At 38.3% G+C, this 21847-nt stretch overlaps 1 protein-coding gene across 1 annotated transcript; it reads right to left on the bottom strand.

The window, feature by feature from the left end:
• Positions 1-222: 222 nt before the first annotated feature.
• On the bottom strand, positions 223-20642 carry wdr43 (WD repeat domain 43). Its single transcript, XM_016269862.1, has 18 exons — positions 20386-20642; positions 18895-19029; positions 18571-18692; positions 13015-13135; positions 12810-12928; positions 5349-5451; positions 5191-5255; positions 4313-4475; positions 4147-4233; positions 3540-3665; positions 3277-3420; positions 3045-3131; positions 2175-2206; positions 2012-2075; positions 1758-1871; positions 1598-1667; positions 1301-1359; positions 223-1225 (listed from the first exon to the last, which is right to left on the bottom strand). Exons 1-18 carry the CDS (start codon positions 20584-20586, stop codon positions 1073-1075), a joined length of 1965 nt encoding a protein of 654 aa, XP_016125348.1. The 5' UTR covers positions 20587-20642; the 3' UTR covers positions 223-1072.
• Positions 20643-21847: the final 1205 nt, after the last annotated feature.

The raw sequence follows: 21847 nt of genomic DNA, 5'->3' as shown, positions 1-21847 counted from the left end.
ATAATGTCCTGACAGAAAATTCCTAGTGCATTTTCCAGTTTTTGTGTGCCTGTTATAAATACATGACCTTTTTCAAAAAATCTTCAAATATTTTTCAATAAAATAAAACACTGCTTTAAAAATTAAACATGGAGAAGGGGTGATTAATGTTTTTTAGTATCGAACTGTAGAAGCTACTAAATGTATTCAGCCAACACAGATTTTTGTTGTTTGCTGTAGCAGGTTTGCATTGATACTACACTTCGCGCTGAGATCTATCTTGACATTTTACTTAATTTTCTGATATTTAGACACAGGAAAGAAAACATTAAAGTATGAATCCAAACGAGAGATGAGAACAAAACAGTATTTATTTCATTTAAACTGTACAACAGTCGCTGATATATTGTTTGCATGAAAAGTTTTGGTTGCCGCTCACCGCAACCACTGTATAATTAAACATACGCCTCTGGGACTGTGTTTTTAAGATTCATGTTGTACTGGGAGAGATTCACATTTTCTGTTCTCAAGACCGAGAACCGGGTCATGACTGCAGGGGGTGTAGAAATAATTACCCTCATCTGAAAATCACAGACACAGGACATGGAATTCAAACATGAGAATTGACTGTGACAGAGAGAGTAATGACAACATAAATTAAAGATGTGATCAGAGGACAGTCCTGAAGGGCATGATCATGATATTGTCATATGCTCGGACCTCAGGGATGTCGGACGCCCGATTAAGGATGCAATCGGGCGGAGGGGGATTTGGTTTGGGAATCAATCCCACAGAATCCTATAGTAGCTGGTCGACAAAACAGAGGCAGTTTCAAGTCAAAGGAAATGTGACTCGAATGGACCTCAAACGCAGGTGTGCGCTTTCCGCACGAGGAGCTGTCAGTCTGGGTCAAGGGTCACACCCTTATGACCGTTCTGAGAAAGACAACCACAAGTCCAGGCTGCAAAGGTTTTCGAAATTCTATAAAACAAACTTTTGTTTTGTTACAATAAAATTCAACAAAATGAAAAATAAAATGAAATCATATATAAATGTAAGGGTCCTTTTTTGAATCCTGCGGCCAAATTGGGTATTATTCTTCCTCGCTCTCATTTTCAGGGTCCAGATCTGAATCACCATTCGTTTTTGATTCATCATTCATATCTTCCTCTTCATCGTCCTCCTCGTCTTTGTGGTTCTTTTTGTCTTTCGTCACTTCCATTGCTGCCTCATCCTCCTCCCAGTTCTGAATAGACAAATCAACATGAGAACAATCCCATAGCGCCACATTGCATACACAAGAACTGAGAGCATCTCTTACATCCGAGTCATCATCAGGACGCCCTTCATCTCCTGAGCCTTCCTCCTCATCTGAAGACTCTGTAGAAAAAATGAAGAATTTATTTATTTTTTGCCATGTCAGCATTTAAGACAATGAGGAAATTGAGAATCCGTTCAAAAATAGGTCAATTAATAAAAGAAAGGTTAGACAAGATAAATAGTTTACATACAGAACAATAAAATGTACTTAATGAGTCTTTAGATCATTACATTTGTGTATTTTGCTGCAAAAATTGGTTGTGGTTACTAAAAAAATATTTAGTAGTAAGTTCTTTACCTTCTTCATAAACCAGCTGTGCTTTGTGAGAAATATTACCAACTTTCTCAGCGCTGTTGTTTGTCGCCACCTAGTAGAAAAAATACATGGAAATGAGCACACCGAAAAATCAAAGCAGTGATTAACATCTGTTCTAGTTGCTTGTGTTTGAGCAGCTCACCTGTGTCATGAGCAGGTACAATTTACCATGGAGTCGGGTGAGCTGCTGATACAACTTCACCCTGCTCTCAATCATATGGTAGATTGAGCCCAACTGAGACACTAGATCTGGAAGCTGTGGGGAAACAAGATGGAAACCAAATGAGGAACCCTAAAAAAAATTATCTACTGTGGATTCAAGACTAAAGATGCACTGTCACAACATTAAGATCTTGATTATGTACATTTGTGTGACAAAGATGCACACAGACTTACCGAAGACAAGTATGATGTGTGTTGTGTAAGTACAGCCTTAAACCACTGAACTATTAGCAGAGCCCTGCACAGAGAAAAACAATCATGTTACAAAAGGTTTAATGCCTTTAAAATACTTAAACATTAAAAGTAACAAAAACCAACAGAAGTGAAAATTACTTACGCAAATGGATGCCCCTGCAGTCTTCTGGACAGCTACAGAAACAACCAAAACATTACTTTAATAAAAATAAAAATATACTATTTAATGTTTTGTGGTCAGCAAGATTTTTTTTAAGGTTTTGAAAGACTCTTATGCTCACACTAAGGCTGCATCTATTCAATAAAAAACATGATAAAAGTAACACTGTAAAACACATCATAAAATTGTAATTTATTCCTGAATTTTACTCTAGTCTTTTACTAGGTGTCTCAAATCATTCTAATATTGCTGATTTGGTGCTCAAGAAACATTTCTTATAAATGTTGAAAACGGCATATAGTTAGAAACATAACAGTATAAAGAACTGAATTTATATGAATCAGAAATACTAGTGACTTCGTCTTTACAGTCACTTTTGGTCAATTTAATGCATACCTGCTAAACAGTATTAAATTTCACATTCATTTAAAGCTGCAGCACGTAACTTTTTTTGTTCAAAATGTACAAAATGTATAGTAGAAGATGTATAGTAGTATAGTAGCGAATACACCATGAATTTATTTTCCAAACCGTGTTTTTGGCTTGTCCTGAATCACTACGGTACACCTATGATAAGTGTTTATATTTGGACTATTTTAGACTAGTTCGGGTAGGTACCGCTGCAGAGTAGTCCAGTACCTGCGTGATTCGCCATAGACATAAAAAGAGAGAAGTAGCTCCAGCTAAAATATTCTTCTGCAAGACGCACGCAGTTCTGTTCATTAACTGCTAGAGCGCCAAAAGTTACAGACTGCAGCTTAAAAAAATTATCTTACTGATCTTGAACTTTGAATGCTAATATACATACACAATACATAATACATATTTAACAATGTCAAAATGACAAAATACCTCTTCCAGCAATGGCAGGACAGCCGAAGGTGGTAACCGGGCAACAGTGTTCTTTATCAACATCTCTTTTTTGGTTTGAAATATTTTCTGTTAGAAAGAATTAAATTACATGAGAATGTTAACAACATGCATAGACAAACACTAAATATCAGACACTTCAAACTTTGCAGAGTTCAGATTTTAAACATTCAACTGATCATTTCATAATTTTGTAGCAAGATGTGTAACTTACAGTTAGGATCCGCTCGTCTTTGCTCTCCAGTCCCTGCACAAGCAGTACAGCAAAACTGTCCGTCTGCAGGGAGGATGAGCCTTTACCAGCACCCCTGCCTTCGACACTCAACTCAATCTGATTTAACCGCTCCTCGATAGAAATCTACAATAAGATGGAGAGGATTTTGCATGTATTAGATTGAAGAAATTCCTTAATTTAACTCTCGATGGGGAAAAAAATCTTGATTTTACACAAATTTAATGAACCCAGTTAGGTGGTACCTCTGTGGTAATGTCCTTTTTTTTCCTCTTCTCTGCTTCATTGGGAGTTAATTTGATTGGTGCCTTGTGTCCCGGAAGTCCTGGTACTAAAACCTTGCTCTGTTTATTAACAACTGGTGTCTTCACCTAGAAGATGATTTTCAAATTAATGCATTGAACTTATTTTTAATATCAAGCTTTCAGGTTTACTTTTTTTTTTTAAAGGGGTCATATGATGCGATTTCAATTTTTCCTTTCTCTTTGGAGTGTTACAAGCTCTTGGTGCATAAAGAAGATCTGTAAAGTTGCAAAGATTAAAGTCTCAAATCCAAAAAGATATTTAAACAATTAAAAAATATTCTGTTTATTTTGAATACGCACCCTCCAGCGGCGAAAATTACATATTGTGCCTTTAAATGGTCTTAGAGTGTGACAAAGAAGTGTTGAAAGGACAAATATTTTAGGTAGTCACACAATTAGTGACATCAATAAAACTGCACACAATTATACTAATTATACAAAAATAAGCAGCTTTTAATAGATGCTGCTTGAAACTAAATGTCAAATGTCTAATATTCAATAAATCAAAAACGTAAAGTATATATTAATGGTACAGATGAACTCTTACCTTGGAGACAGCCGTGTCTACAGAGAGAGAAAGAGTGCCATGTACATCTCTGACTAAGCAAACGTGTCTCTCTGACGTGTTAAAAGGCTGTGGGAAGAGACAGCATGGCAGTATAATTGACCAACTGAATAACCCAGTAAAATCAATATGTTTTTGCTGAACTTACAGTTTTCTCCATGACAGGCTGCAGGTGATGTCCGTATGCCAGCATCAGGTTCTGTCTGTCAGCACACAGAGCTGCTGCGAGCAGAGGCACAGGCACAGGTGAGTCTCCCTTTATAGTGGACACCTGCAGGGAACACACTGGAGACAGCGGCTTCTTACACCGCCTGAGAGAGAAAAATATAAACATGAGCTTCACTGAACTGTTTTAAAGGGATAGTTCACCCAAAAATGAAAATTCTGTCATAAATTACTCACCCTCATGTCGTTCCAAACCTGTAAGACCTTCTTTCATCATCGGAACACAAATTAAGATATTTTTGATGAATTTTGAGAGCTCTCTGACCCTCCCACAGAAAGCAAGAATCCTTACACGATCAAGGTCCAGAAAAGTAGCAAGGAGATCGTTAAAATAATTAATGTGACATCAGTGGTTGAACCGTAATTTTACAAAGCTACGAGTATTCTCAAAAAGTATTCATTATTTTTGTATTGTACTCTCCAAAATGGCACCAGGGTGACGCAGAGGAGACGAAGTGTTGAATAAAGTCATTATTTTTGTTTCTTTGCACACAAAAAGTATTATCGTAGATTTATAAAATTACGGTTGAACCACTGATGTCACATGGATTATTTTAATGATGTCCTTACTACCTTTCTGGGCCTTGATCGTGTAAGGATCCTTGCTGTCTATGGGAGGGTCAGAAAGCTCTCCTAATTCATCAAAAATCTCAATTTGTGTTCTGAAGATGAACGAAGGTCTTACAGGTTTGGAACGACATGAGGGTGAGTAATTAATGACAGAATTTTCATTTCTGGATGAACTATCCCTTTATAGAATTCAACAAGTCCTACTGATTAATACAAGATGGACAAACTCACCCATTGAGAAAGTGCTCAAAGAGATGAAGCTGACCGTCCTTACACACCACTGCTAACCTCACAGCCTGAGAAACACACACAGACAGGCGTCAGCTTTCCATAAACCGAAATGACTGATAATTATAGAAAAAGCACAATCCGGCTCAATAAATCCTGACCTCATCTTTGGAGTTGGATGTCTGAAGGTCTATGTGTTGGGGTTCATCTGTCAGAGTAAAAGACACCACAGAGTTCTTGTCTTTGCCATCAGACCGTACCTGCCTGATGAGCACAGGGGGAAGCAAATAAGATTTCAGTTTTTAATCAATTCTCAGATTTCTATGAACTTTTTAATTCACAAACTGTCTTAAATCAATTCTAATTATGTTTCACAATTAAAAAAAATAAACGCCTAACAGAGTTCAACATATTAGGCAAGGAAAACTAAATTAATATATAATATAAAAACTAAATAGAATATATAATACAAAGAAGTCACACGCATATAAAAACTATGATCACAAAGACTGCATTTGAAATATACTTTAAAGATAAGTGATAATTATAAACAAACATTTCAAACAACATTCATAACCTAATTAATATTAAAGGGGTCCTATTATGCTTTTTCACTTTTTAAATTTGACTCAGTGTGTATGTATGTCCACTCCAAAGAGAGATATTTAGTAAAAAAAAAAAATCCCTTTTCAAGAACTACAACAAACGGCTCGTTTGTAGAGCCCGACCGAAATGGGTTTTTTGGGGCCGATACCGATATTAGGGAGTAAAAAAAAAAAAAAAGGCAGATACGGATATATCGGCCTATATTCTTTGTGTATATTATAGTACAGTACCAGTCAAAAGTTTGGACACTTTCCCATTCGTGTGTCCAAACATTTGACTGGTACTATATATAGAATACAGTATATACATAAACAGAATATATATACAAACACATTTTTTGCAATGATCACTCAAATGTGGTGATCAAACACTTATAATGGTGACAGAGATATGTAACGGCATTTAACAATTTAACAAACTTGCGATGAGTGCGATGCACAAAGCAACGGGGGTGTTAGTTGTAACACGTGGTTTGAATATTTATTTTACCATAGTAACACTTAAATTCTGGCTTAAGTACATTTTTTTTATCCCAGTTTTTATTATTCATTTAAAATGAGACAAATCTGCTATTATTTTAAATCAATTCCAGTTGCGCAGATGGGGCACGTTGTAACACTGCGTTACAATGTGCTATTCTATGACATTAGCGATGTAATTTAAACTACTTACTTTAACTTTAATGAGAAACAACCAGAAACAGGTGAATAAAGACTGACAGTCAATGTTTAACGTTTAGAAATTATTTCAAGACAAGCATTTTTGCTCTTTTATGTGGGCCGTCCCAAGCATGGTTGCAATGTGTTCATTGTCAAACTCCAAAATCAGATTATTTTTAATTCTTAAAAAACACCATTTTATTTGAACAGAATTTTTTAATATATATATATATATATAAACTAAATATTTTAGTTTGTCTTGTATATTTTTTCATTCGATCAGATAAGATTTTAATCTGTCATATAGTCAAGTTACAACGTGCCCCTCAGATGTTACAATGTGTTCCACCTATGGGGCATGTTGTCACATTTCACTTCCATTTTTTGAGGGTAAATAAAGAAAAACGTATACACTGTAATTATGAAACAAAGCAACATATTTGTACTAGACAAGTGTAAAATTACCGCTGATAAAAAATACAATTCTGAACCCCATGTGGATTTACACAAACTGAGAAAGTCAAAAAGTGTTACTTTGTGCCCCGCTCTCCCCTACCTCTGTAAATAAATACAATATAAATTCACGTCTCGCGCACTTTAATGCCCTTTGAATGTAACGTGTACGTTCCCTTGGAACTGGAATCATAGCGGAATATCATGTGAAGTCCACTTCGCAGGGCACTTACGGTCGAATAAGACAACGCGTGAATGCTGCCTGAACAAGAAACCTCCTTACTGAAGGGAAAGTGTTGGCTGGTGTCACCATCTCGCGAATGTGCCGGCGGATCTCCACCAAATTCGGGGTATCCCCTCAGCTCGAGGAGCCCTCTCGAACGCCACCCTCCGCGCGTCGGTAGCCCCCCGGGATCACTAGATCGGTCGGCGCCGGACCGCAAATTTAACCACCCCTAACTCCCGAACCCCGGGGGCTATCTCATTCGAAAGAGGGCCTTGAGATGTACACCTGATTCGCGTTCGAGAGGGTTCCTTGAGCTGAAGAGATCCCCCGAATTTGGTGCGGATTCGCCACGCCGTTACGGAGATATGGCCGTTCAAAGTTTCAATGGTTTTCCAAAAAAATGGAGCGCGTTCTGCTGGACAAACTAAGTAATTACACCATTTTATCTGCATTATATGCTCTATAAAAAAAAAATTATATATCGATATATCGGCGACAGGCTCATATCGGCCGATAATATCGGCAAAACGATATATCGGTTGGGCTCTACTCGTTTGGACTACAGCGTTTGGTTTTCGAATTTTGTGATTTCACAAAGCGGCTCATTGGAATATCATTACAAATAATTCCCGTCTACAGAAAATCAAATGGTAGGGGGTGGGGAGGGGTGAGGTTGAGGTAAGAACGCTTGGTTGTGTGATCACATCAGACGAGATGACGAAGAAGTGCTGCTGCAGAGTTAGTGCATCAGAGAAAACCAAGAAAAAGAGCTGCTGTGCTGTAGCTTCAAATTTTTGGCATGTCTAGAACAGTGGTTCTCAATTCCAGTCCTTGCGTACCCCTGCTCTGCATATTTTGTATGTTTCTCTTATTGCTTCATACATTTGTTAAATTTGACTAAGTGCCCTGCGAAGTGGACATTACCGGATATTCCTCCATGATTCCAGTTTGAAGGGAGCGTATATGTTGCATACAAAGGGCATTTAAGCCCTTACAAATCTGTAAATGAATATTCCGAAGTGAAGTAAACTTCAACGTATTTCCCCTGCTCAGGGAGTAGGGAGCAATGGACACTGTGTAGGGACCATGTCAATCGGAACACAGTTCATGCACGGAGCTCACTTCTAACGAGATGATCTGAATCAGGTGCGTTAACAAAGAGAGACGTGCAAAACATGCAGAGCGGGGGTACGTGAGGACTGAGAACCACTGGTCTAGAACAGTTCTTACAAGTATAACACGACGTTGCTGGGCGCCGCGGACAGACGCCGCCGGTGTGCCTACACACATAGAAAATAATGTATTTGAATTGTAAAGACGTGGCGCGACGCTGCTCTTCTCGTCCGGTGCGCGACCGCCTGAAACGCTGTTTTTTTCACCTCCATGCTCAAACGTCTTTGTTTGGGCTTCCGAAAGTGGATGATGTCAGGAAACAGTGGTTGCAATTTATTTTTTAACTCTGTTCCTGAGCATTATAACCCCAATTTGCTATTGTGTGCTGCGCATTTTACTGAGGACAGCTTCCACAACAAGAGTGAGTTGTAGTGCTGGATTCGCCAAAAGCTTTTGTTGAAAGACGGAGCAAGGGGGCGTGGCAGTACTGAAACACCGTCTAAGCTGTTCGCCAACCACAACGCACTGGGACAGCTAACCAATCACAACACATTTTGTTTTTCGGAAGGCGGACCTTCATCAAAGCCGGAACTAATCGAGCCGTTTGTGGCAGGCTGGGGAGAAAGGTATTTTAATAATGTAAATTATGTGAAAAATCATGCGTTTTTTGAACCACCAAGCATGAGAGCATGTTCTAGTACACCCCCAAAACAAAATCAACACTTTGTAAAAGAGCATAATAGGACCCCTTTAACAAAATATGATTTTAAAGAAAGTGTCTTTGCAAATTTGATATCAAAATACTTCATATAAATTCATTAGCCAATATAATGCCAATAAATAGCAAATAGGTTCTACACAAACTTGCCAAAATGAAAACATTTTGCACAACACTGATTTAAAAAAAAAAAGATGCATAACACAAATTGTTTATTATTCATTAAAGCTGTCAGTAAAATTTCAAATTGAAAAAGGGGAGAGACACTTTGATCCTAATAATCTCAAAATGGACAAACTGTAGTACTGAACTGTACACCAACTATAAATAATCATTATAGATGTATTTCTTTAAGCTGGTTACTTAAAAAAAAGAAAAGAAAAAGACAATATAACATACCACACACTCAGGAGCCTGTCGTGAGCTGCCCCTGACAAGAAGTACATCCCATTACTGTCTGGGGGTCGTGTTGTAGCGAAGCATAGAGTCGTTACCATGGTAGAGTGACCTGTGAATTTCTACAAATTTGGGACATCCCACTGTTAAATCTAAAACTCTTCTGTTTTCATTTATCTGAGGCCAGAGACACAGAGGTCAGACTCACCCTGTACACTTCCTTAGTCTCCAGGTTCCACATCTTGATGGTCATTCCCGCCGAAAGCAGCAGCTTTCCATCTGGACTTATACACAGGCTGCTGACGGCCGATCTGTCTGCCTTCCATTTGCTGAAAACAGAATATGTCATGTTTGTAAATCATATAAAACAACTAGGGATGCACCAAATGTTCGGCAACTGAAATTATTCGGCCGAAAATAGCAAAAAAAATTATAATATTTTCGGTGTTCGGCCGAATAACATGTACCGAACAGTGACGAATGTGATCAAATAAAGGCACGCACTAATACAGCAAATATGTCGGCAGTGTCAAAGTATTTAAAACTATCAGTGAAAGACACAGAAATGAGATGAAGAGGTGGCTGATGCTGGTGGTTAGGCTACTGTATGATGATTAGCCACATTTCCACTGTCGGGCCAAAAGCGGGCGTGCCAGGGCCAGTCGCGTTTCCACTGTCACTTCCGGGGGTTTGATTGTGCCTCTTCAGTGCTTCCTCGGGGCCAAAGGCCCGGGTTTTTTGGCCCGACGAAAACCTTGGGCCAAAGCGGGCCAGCTGGGGCTAGAGGAGTGGTTTTGAACAAAGGTGGAGTTTCTCCGCGTCTGGACAGCGTCAGCGCCACGGATCATTTCATAAAGTTAACAGCTATAACACCAGCATTAAAGGCTTTTAAAATACTTTTAGTTCAAAACTCACTTTCAGACAGCAGTCGTGTAAAAAATCGTGTATTTATTTAGTAACATTTTATCTGTCATAAGTCTCGTCCTGCGTAGCCTATGTCATAAAAATAGAATAATGTTTTTTTGTTCGGGAGCTTTTGATAAAAATATACAAATGATCATTCTTTCTAAATGTGATGTAGGCTATATACTGTGACTACAAATAAACAGACTCGACTGAATAAGTAGGAAGGCTATGTTCATACCGCTTTATTTCTGTGTGATTAATTTTCAATCCTGATAAATTAATTCATTATTATCAATGTATCACTTATTATTGTAAAACATCGATGCTTTTGGATTTAAATCTTTAACAAAGCATGCAAAAAATTCTTATTAGTTTTCTGATAACTTCTCTTTGTTGGTGAAATTATGGGGTTGCGTGACGTTGTTCCTGAGAGGCGTGTTTTAGTGAAGCGCAGCGGAGCTTCTGGCCCGACGGTGGAAACGCAGCGTGATTTTGGCCTCGGTGCTACAGGTCAGAGGCTATTAGGCCCGCCCGGCCTGTTTAAAGCACTGGCTCGACAGTGGAAAAGTGGCTATTGAAATTACGAAATGGCCTCAAACGATTAGTAAATAAACTGCAGAATGTTATATTTCCTAATGCACGCATGAATTGCATGTATTCTGACAGTGCTGCACAAGCTTGCGGCGCCAGGGTTCAAAGTCCAAAGCGTGAGAAAAATCTGTGCTGAAACTGTGTTACTCGTCAGTTGCGCAGTAACATTTTTGTGAAAATTTTTTTTTAAAGGCATGTGACAATGCGAAACGTGCGACAAATACCCCAAAACGTTATGAGAATAATTTATAAATCTGCATGCTGTTGTCAACAAAAAGAATCACTGAGATCTTCCTGTGGGTTTCTGCCAAAATAAAAGCAGAGAAAAAGCAACAACTCCAACATTCATAAATTATAGTATTGTAATTTTACTGTTGTTCTGTAAAATAAAATAAAGACAATAATGATAATAATAATTACCCTACAACAGCTCTATTAATGCATTTATTATAACATTCACACAGTGTTCAAATTGGGATCTGTAATATATTCTAATGTTTTAAAAGAATTCTCTTCTGCTCAGCAAGGCTGCTTTTATTTGTAAAGTAAAAAAATACATGCCTGATTCAAATCTCAAAAATTGACAAAATATTATTTTACTAACTTATTAATTTTAAGTTAAATTGTGCTTTGTTGGTATAATGTCTGCTAGATTGTTAAAAAATGTTCAGTGTAGGGCTGGACGATATAGCTAAATTTTTTTTTTTTAGCGCAAATCTGTAAATGAATATTCCGAAGTGAAGTAAACTTCAACGGATTTCCCCTGCTCAGGGAGTAGGGAGCAATGGACACTGTGTAGGGACCATGTCAATCGGAACACAGTTCATGCACGGAGCTCACTTCTAACGAGATGATCTGAATCAGGTGTGTTAACAAAGAGAGACGTGCAAAACATGCAGAGCGGGGGTACGTGAGGACTGAGAACCACTGGTCTAGAACAGTTCTTACAAGTATAACACGACGTTGCTGGGCGCCGCGGACAGACGCCGCCGGTGTGCCTACACACATAGAAAATAATGTATTTGAATTGTAAAGACGTGGCGCGACGCTGCTCTTCTCGTCCGGTGCGCGACCGCCTGAAACGCTGTTTTTTTCACCTCCATGCTCAAACGTCTTTGTTTGGGCTTCCGAAAGTGGATGATGTCAGGAAACAGTGGTTGCAATTTATTTTTTAACTCTGTTCCTGAGCATTATAACCCCAATTTGCTATTGTGTGCTGCGCATTTTACTGAGGACAGCTTCCACAACAAGAGTGAGTTGTAGTGCTGGATTCGCCAAAAGCTTTTGTTGAAAGACGGAGCAAGGGGGCGTGGCAGTACTGAAACACCGTCTAAGCTGTTCGCCAACCACAACGCACTGGGACAGCTAACCAATCACAACACATTTTGTTTTTCGGAAGGCGGACCTTCATCAAAGCCGGAACTAATCGAGCCGTTTGTGGCAGGCTGGGGAGAAAGGTATTTTAATAATGTAAATGTAATGTAATGAAAAATCATGCGTTTTTTGAACCACCAAGCATGAGAGCATGTTCTAGTACACCCCCAAAACAAAATCAACACTTTGTAAAAGAGCATAATAGGACCCCTTTAACAAAATATGATTTTAAAGAAAGTGTCTTTGCAAATTTGATATCAAAATACTTCATATAAATTCATTAGCCAATATAATGCCAATAAATAGCAAATAGGTTCTACACAAACTTGCCAAAATGAAAACATTTTGCACAACACTGATTTAAAAAAAAAAAAGATGCATAACACAAATTGTTTATTATTCATTAAAGCTGTCAGTAAAATTTCAAATTGAAAAAGGGGAGAGACACTTTGATCCTAATAATCTCAAAATGGACAAACTGTAGTACTGAACTGTACACCAACTATAAATAATCATTATAGATGTATTTCTTTAAGCTGGTTACTTAAAAAAAAGAAAAGAAAAAGACAATATAACATACCACACACTCAGGAGCCTGTCGTGAGCTGCCCCTGACAAGAAGTACATCCCATTACTGTCTGGGGGTCGTGTTGTAGCGAAGCATAGAGTCGTTACCATGGTAGAGTGACCTGTGAATTTCTACAAATTTGGGACATCCCACTGTTAAATCTAAAACTCTTCTGTTTTCATTTATCTGAGGCCAGAGACACAGAGGTCAGACTCACCCTGTACACTTCCTTAGTCTCCAGGTTCCACATCTTGATGGTCATTCCCGCCGAAAGCAGCAGCTTTCCATCTGGACTTATACACAGGCTGCTGACGGCCGATCTGTCTGCCTTCCATTTGCTGAAAACAGAATATGTCATGTTTGTAAATCATATAAAACAACTAGGGATGCACCAAATGTTCGGCAACTGAAATTATTCGGCCGAAAATAGCAAAAAAAATTATAATATTTCGGTGTTCGGCCGAATAACATGTACCGAACAGTGACGAATGTGATCAAATAAAGGCACGCACTAATACAGCAAATATGTCGGCAGTGTCAAAGTATTTAAAACTATCAGTGAAAGACACAGAAATGAGATGAAGAGGTGGCTGATGCTGGTGGTTAGGCTACTGTATGATGATTAGCCACATTTCCACTGTCGGGCCAAAAGCGGGCGTGCCAGGGCCAGTCGCGTTTCCACTGTCACTTCCGGGGGTTTGATTGTGCCTCTTCAGTGCTTCCTCGGGGCCAAAGGCCCGGGTTTTTTGGCCCGACGAAAACCTTGGGCCAAAGCGGGCCAGCTGGGGCTAGAGGAGTGGTTTTGAACAAAGGTGGAGTTTCTCCGCGTCTGGACAGCGTCAGCGCCACGGATCATTTCATAAAGTTAACAGCTATAACACCAGCATTAAAGGCTTTTAAAATACTTTTAGTTCAAAACTCACTTTCAGACAGCAGTCGTGTAAAAAATCGTGTATTTATTTAGTAACATTTTATCTGTCATAAGTCTCGTCCTGCGTAGCCTATGTCATAAAAATAGAATAATGTTTTTTTGTTCGGGAGCTTTTGATAAAAATATACAAATGATCATTCTTTCTAAATGTGATGTAGGCTATATACTGTGACTACAAATAAACAGACTCGACTGAATAAGTAGGAAGGCTATGTTCATACCGCTTTATTTCTGTGTGATTAATTTTCAATCCTGATAAATTAATTCATTATTATCAATGTATCACTTATTATTGTAAAACATCGATGCTTTTGGATTTAAATCTTTAACAAAGCATGCAAAAAATTCTTATTAGTTTTCTGATAACTTCTCTTTGTTGGTGAAATTATGGGGTTGCGTGACGTTGTTCCTGAGAGGCGTGTTTTAGTGAAGCGCAGCGGAGCTTCTGGCCCGACGGTGGAAACGCAGCGTGATTTTGGCCTCGGTGCTACAGGTCAGAGGCTATTAGGCCCGCCCGGCCTGTTTAAAGCACTGGCTCGACAGTGGAAAAGTGGCTATTGAAATTACGAAATGGCCTCAAACGATTAGTAAATAAACTGCAGAATGTTATATTTCCTAATGCACGCATGAATTGCATGTATTCTGACAGTGCTGCACAAGCTTGCGGCGCCAGGGTTCAAAGTCCAAAGCGTGAGAAAAATCTGTGCTGAAACTGTGTTACTCGTCAGTTGCGCAGTAACATTTTTGTGAAAAATTTTTTTTAAAGGCATGTGACAATGCGAAACGTGCGACAAATACCCCAAAAAAGCGTGAGAAAAATCTGTGCTGAAACTGTGTTACTCGTCAGTTGCGCAGTAACATTTTTGTGAAAATTTTTTTTTAAAGGCATGTGACAATGCGAAACGTGCGACAAATACCCCAAAACGTTATGAGAATAATTTATAAATCTGCATGCTGTTGTCAACAAAAAGAATCACTGAGATCTTCCTGTGGGTTTCTGCCAAAATAAAAGCAGAGAAAAAGCAACAACTCCAACATTCATAAATTATAGTATTGTAATTTTACTGTTGTTCTGTAAAATAAAATAAAGACAATAATGATAATAATAATTACCCTACAACAGCTCTATTAATGCATTTATTATAACATTCACACAGTGTTCAAATTGGGATCTGTAATATATTCTAATGTTTTAAAAGAATTCTCTTCTGCTCAGCAAGGCTGCTTTTATTTGTAAAGTAAAAAAATACATGCCTGATTCAAATCTCAAAAATTGACAAAATATTATTTTACTAACTTATTAATTTTAAGTTAAATTGTGCTTTGTTGGTATAATGTCTGCTAGATTGTTAAAAAATGTTCAGTGTAGGGCTGGACGATATAGCTAAATTTTTTTTTTTTTTTTATAACCTTTTTTAAAACAAAGAGCAATAGAAAAAAAACGTTTAAATTTAACCACAGTATTTTTAAATTAACCCAAACGATATAGATAAATTTTTTTTTTTTTTTTATAACCTTTTTTAAAACAAAGAGCAATAGAAAAAAAACGTTTAAATTTAACCACAGTATTTTTAAATTAACCCAATTTATTGAGACAAACAACAAATATTTTTTTGTTTTAACAGTCAAAGACAAAATAAAAATTAAACATCTAATTTCTAATGTTTTATATGCAGATTAAATAGGTCTGAAGGAAACTTTTGGCTTGTCTCTCGAAGCCACAGGAGGGCGCAATGAGCAGAATAATGCAGCGTAGAGGTCTACACGGAGGACCCGAGACCTGAGAACCGACCCAGGATCCGTACGGGTTCGGGGCTATATTTTGAATGGTCAGCCGGGTCCGGGTCTGTTTAACATTGTGTGTAATACCCGAGTCGATCGGACTTGGAGAACACCCTCCCCTTATCAGAGTCAGTCAGCGCTGCGCGTGTGTCGTTTTGTAACTTTCAACTTGTAAAATTAGGATGAGAAAAATGTGAGTCGGTAATTTGAAATAAGGTGGGGAAAAAAACAGAATAAAATAAAGAGTAATCGGTTATCGGTATTGGCCAAAATTTTCATATCGGTGCATCCCTAGTTATTATTGATCATTTTTTTAAATAATATTATGAATGAACCGTCTTGTTGTTATATCTAAAAATTTTGCTCAGACTCGGCTCAGAGAGCACAGAGATTATAGCAAATAAGTAAAGCTAACGTCAGCAGCCATAGCACTGGAAGAGCAATCGTTATTATAATCCAAATGGGCAAACAGTCTAAATTATTATGCAAGTTAACGATACAAAAAAATGCAAAACTGCAAAGTCGCATCTGTCATCAGTCACCGTGACAGCAAGTGGACTTTTGAAACTGGAATAATGAGTGGATTACGCATTTCAATTGGCAAGAGAGGAATAACACGGATGGAACTTTCTTGGCAAGGAGGATTGTGTGCATCACAGGGAGGTACAAGGGAGAAGGCTTCTTACATTAGGTAAGACAAAAAGTTTAATTTTCACAACTTGTTTATTGCCTTGTTAATAGCAATTTGCTATGGAATATGTGCCAATCGGGTGCAGTCGGGTCTGTGTCTTCCCGGCCGGGTTTGGGTCCATCTTTCAAATAATTGACAGTCCGCGTCAGTTCTGGGTAGTGCATTTTTGACATTTCTCGGTTCTGCACGGGCCTGGGTCCAACTTTCAAAATAATAGACGGGTCCGAGTCGGTTCAGTGTAGCACATTTACGGGTCTCTTCGGGTACAAATTTTTGGACCCGTGTAGACCTCTAATGCAGTGCATTAAATTGCCAATGCAAACGAAAAACGTGCAATACGTCTAAATTAACTCTCATAAATCAAACAATTTCGTAAATTGCATAAACAATTATGAACAAAACAGCATCATGTATTTAAGCAATGCTTAATACAAAGAGCCGAATCGCCCATCACACAGATTGTCTTTAAAAACATATGAGATGCAGTGAAACGGAATAAACGTCCACAAATTTGTGACGCGTTTTCTAAAAGTTTAAACCGTTTTAACTTTGCATGGCTTTCAATACATCTCTCTTGTGTGAGACGTGAGAGTAGGGCTGTCGCGGTGAGGGAATTTCCCTTGCGGTAATTTTGAGTGGCTCAATAAGTAAAACACTACCGTTCACTTTCAGAAGTTGTTGTAGGGGAAACATGTATGCTAGTTATATTAGAATCAGAATGAGCTTTATTCACCACTTAAGTGTGCGCAAACAAGGAATTTGTTGTGGTTTTACAGGAGCTCTTGATGCATACATACATATCGCCATACATATACACATATATATATATATATATATATAATTTGTGTGTGTATGTGTTACGATATAACTAACAAGGTCATATTCAGAAGACAATGAAACCGAAACCAAATAGCGTTGAAACAGGAAGTGAATTAAACAAGAGAATGACAAAATAACGGTCCACATAACAAAACATAAACCTGACAATAAAATCGTTAGGCTATCGTTAGCCTTTATGTATAACAGTTAGCCTAGTTGTAATCTGATTTTCTAATCTGACTGGACAAGAGACTTTCTATTGATATTTCCACCTGCGTGCGTTCTAGACGGGCTGTCAGTCAGTGCAGTTACAGTGTTGCGCCACAAGGTGGTGGAAAGGGACTGTCATTCAACTACACGCTCAAAAATGCTGATTCCATCATTCAAAGAGACTTAATGAAACCCGCTGCTGAAATCATTTTAACTTTGAGCGCCACTTTAGAAGATTCAGCTGACCAGCTATGCGTCGATGCTAAGACAGAGATTTCGCTTTCCTTGAACATGACAACCTATTTTCACAAATATATATGACTCTGCCTGGAGGACAGACGCAAGTAATGGCACGCGCTCAGTCGATCTCTCTCTCATTCACTGTCTGTTTAGGCTTAAGTGCAAATCTACAAATCAGCATGGTACACATTATGTCATATTACTAACTTTTTACTTGAAGTTTAATATTCAGCCCACTTGCATGAAGTGTAAAACGAGAAGGGCATAACTTTACGAAAGAAAACACGAATAAATCGCGGTTGCCACAGTTCTTGCATTCCTCTGCGGTTTGCTCGTCAATAGCGGTATTGCGATATTGCGGTTATCGCGACAGCCCTACGTGAGAGCAGCAGTCGTACTTGTCAGTCTAAAAAATGAGATGAATATGCGTTGTGTGTGAATGGCTTGGTTTTAACCTAATCAAGATCTTCTACGCATTGAGCTACTATATTTCTCTAATATTTTGAATGAAAAGCGCAGCAACTGCGCGTCTTGTGGGCTAGACTTATAAAACATTAAAATGCAACAACGTCACTTACATCACCGCATCTCACGCTCCACTATTTTTTATTCACAATCTCCTCATCACAGGCAGGCACAGCACTCAATTCAGCATGTGTTCGTGTTTGTGTGTGCAGTCTGCGTCACTCATAGCACGTGCCTATATCATGCGCTATATCGAAAAAATGTTCTATCGTTATCGAAGAGGGTGTACCATCGATAAATAGCGATACAGTTTTATCGCCCAGGCCTAGTTCAGTAAATATTTTTTAATTGTTGTTTTGTAATTGATTTTTTTTATTTGAAAAGCAGGACAAAATAGTAAAAAGCACATTTTGGCTATTTAATTTATGCAATTGTGAAATAATGGCAAAATAGGCCTACATGGGGGGAAAAATTTTGAAAAAACATGTTTGGTATTCAGTCTTCGGCCCAGTATTTAATTTTGTTCAGCTTCGGCCAAGAATTTTCATTTTGGTGCATGCCTAAATACAACTTCACTATGTTGAATAATGTATCCATATTAGCCAAAAATCCAACACACAGCTGCACAGACTCACCAACGAACTTTTCCTGTCTGCAGGTCCCACTCAGCTATGTGTGTGTCATCTGAGCCGCTGTATAACACTGAGTCCTCTGGATGCCACTGAACGCTGTTCACCGGTCCACTGTGACCTCCCTCCTGACAGGTTAAGACATCATTAACATTCCTAATTTCACCTGTATTATCAGAAGTCACTATAGAAGTGACTTGGTAATGTGTGCCAGTTTGCTTGCCAATTTCAAGTAAACTGTTTTGCAACAAATTTACGTAAAACCCCTTAAATTTTTGAGTTGCATCAGTCGAATATCATAAGGACCAGCTGTTGGTGATGAATTCGTACCAGAGTGCAATGCAGGTCTCCCTTCACTGTACTGTAGATGAGGACGGACCCAGCAGCAGTGCCCAGAGCCAACAGATCTGACTGCTCTGGTGCTGACCCGGCCTCACATTTCCTCCTCTTCCTCTGTGGCACCTCCTAAAGCACACACAAAGAAAAAAATCATCATTGTAAAACAACTCATGCTGCCTTTTAAGTCCTACAGAAAGATTCATGAAAAATTATACATTTCTTATTCATTCTGTCAAACATTTTCAGTCATTTCCATTAATAAGACTTTAATGCACATCACTTATTGAGAGCTATTTTAAAACACACCTAAAACTTACTATTATCTGTTTTTAAGTTTCACTTTTTAATTATTCATAGCATACTGCTACATAAAAATAAAAACACTTTGTTACTGGTGAAAAATTCTTGCCATTTATTACTGGGATCTGTAGTCTATAATAGTCAACTATTCCATCCGTTTATGGTACCTTTTCCAATTTTACAAGTAAATTAATACTACAAGTATTAATACTGATCTCTAGCTTACAGTAAACAGTTAGTCTATTAAATAATTACTAGCTTCCATTCAGTTTTCCCTATGAAAACTGAAACAGATAAATAACTATTTGTAGTTACAAGTAGGCCTACAACTAACAGCGAATGAACAGCAAAGCAAATACCAGACCAACGGGAAAACATTAGTGCCAAGTTAAAGTTTGATATCAGAATCACAAACAGAAAATAATTCCAAGCAAAACGTTTGCCATGTTACTAGTAACAATGGAAGAATGACTTGTCAAAGCTGTTTATGCCCAACTTTCTCCAACACTATCCAGAATCAACGACGTTCTGCGTGTTATTTATTTATTTATATATATATATATATATATATATATATATAAAGATAAAGTCTGTAGCTTAATCTTTGATAGGCACTTAACTAAAGAGCAACAAGTTGTGTAAGGGTCGAGCAGCCATTATGTGACCATGTGTTTTCTAAAGTAGCGTTAAATATAAATACAACACTGATTATTAATAAAACCACAAAGATTAGCATCATACTTACAGACATGTTGACATGATTGAGTTTTTAAAAAACTTACACAGAATCATCACTTTAGCCCACATCAACTTAATCTGCCTACGTTATTAGCCACCGACAACCAATAGACGAATATAACAATATTAACCACAAAATGCGCATGCAGCCGCACTTTTGACATTAGTGTATTGATTTTACAGGTTTTAATGATGAATTTCGTGATGGATCTGCGGGTTTCGCGGCCTGTGTCTGAACATGTGCCACATGCAACATGTGCGCAGCGCGCTCCACGAGCTCAGCTCTGAAGAACCCAAAATAGATATTCCTAAACAATCCGTGTTAAGTTTTATGATCACATTCAGGATAAATACAGAGCTAAAGCGACCCGAAGGCCCTACAATGATGCACTGCGTTACCAGGCCGCATCCCCGCCTGCCCCCGAACACTGTGCGCTAAGTTACCTGAACAGCTCGGCACGGTCCCCATGTCACACAGGTACAGGCTGCGCTCAGGTGCGCGGAAGGCACGTATTCCTGTTGCAGAGTTTTGCTGTCGGTGTTCCAGATGCGCAGTCGCCCGTCCTGTGCGCAGAGAGCCAGGAACTGCTGTGATTTAGGTCTGAAGGAGCAGGGTAGCACAGCTCGGCCTCCATCCGCCGCCATCTTACCATTCCGCGTGTGTCCGTCTGCTCCACGGGAAACACGTGTGAGAGAAAATTGGACAGCGCGCATGCGCAGCTGCACAGGCGCAGCGGAAACGCTAATTGGCCGCGTTGGGTTCAGAGGGCGTGCCATTATTATCATTAACCAATCACTGACGGATGCGGAAGCTTTATGCTCGAGTTTTGTTATCTAGTGGAATTTGAATGTGAAAATGTAATCAAGAGTATTATGAAGAAAAGACTGAAGGAAAGGTGGCAAAAACAATGGGATAAGGAGAAAAAAGGTCGGTGGTTTTACAGAATTCAAAGGAAAGTGGGAGAGATGAGATAGTAATATCTAGGAGGAGATTTGGACACAAGATTAAATAGTACACTTTTTAAAATGGGTAAACATGATACGGGAAGGTGTGAATTTTGTGGACAAGAAGAAACAGTGGAACATGTTATATTGTACTGTCAGAAATATGAGACTGAAAGAAGGATTAATGCAAAATTTAGAAAAAATAAAAATGCAATTTACACCGAGATATATTTTACAAAATAACTCAAGGAATGAATGCTATAGTTTTATTTTTCAGTTCCTTAAAATAACTAATTTGTGGGAGAGAATAAAAAAAACAAAAACAAAAAAAAGTCATTTTGATCCACACTCCATACCAGTTGGTGGCAGAAATACACCATTTTGTTGTTTGTCAACCGCCAATAAAATTTCAAGAAGAAGAAAGTGACAATTATCTTTGGCAGTTATCAAATGCATATCTGAAGTAAATACGTTTTAGTATTTAAGTACTATTACTTCAACTAAATAGACTCCACTTTTTATGTGCCATTATATGTAAGATGTGTCTTTAATCTAGATTTAAACAGAGAGAGTGTGTCTGAACCCCGAACGTTATCAGGAAGGCTATTCCAGAGTTTGGGAGCCAAATGTGAAAAAGCTCTACCTCCTTTAGTGGACTTTGCTATCCTAGGTACTACCAAAAGTCCAGAGTTTTGCGACCTCAGGCAGCGTGATGGATTGTAGCGTGGTAGAAGACTAGTTAGGTACGCAGGAGCTAACCCATTAAGGGCCTTATAGGCAAGTAATAATATTTAGTAACTGATACGGAACTTAATAGGTAGCCAGTGCAGAGACTGTAAAATTGGGGTAATATGATCATATTTTTTTGACCTGGTAAGGACTCTAGCCGCTGCATTTTGGACTACCGTACCATTTTGTATCTACTATCACAGTAAAACATTAAATTAAAAATAAATGTAAA

Source organism: Sinocyclocheilus grahami, unplaced genomic scaffold (genome assembly GCF_001515645.1).
Source record: "Sinocyclocheilus grahami isolate Dianchi unplaced genomic scaffold, SAMN03320097.WGS_v1.1 scaffold54.1, whole genome shotgun sequence".
In the NCBI taxonomy this organism is placed as follows: domain Eukaryota; kingdom Metazoa; phylum Chordata; class Actinopteri; order Cypriniformes; family Cyprinidae; genus Sinocyclocheilus; species Sinocyclocheilus grahami.
This window is presented reverse-complemented; position numbering and strand designations above follow the sequence as displayed.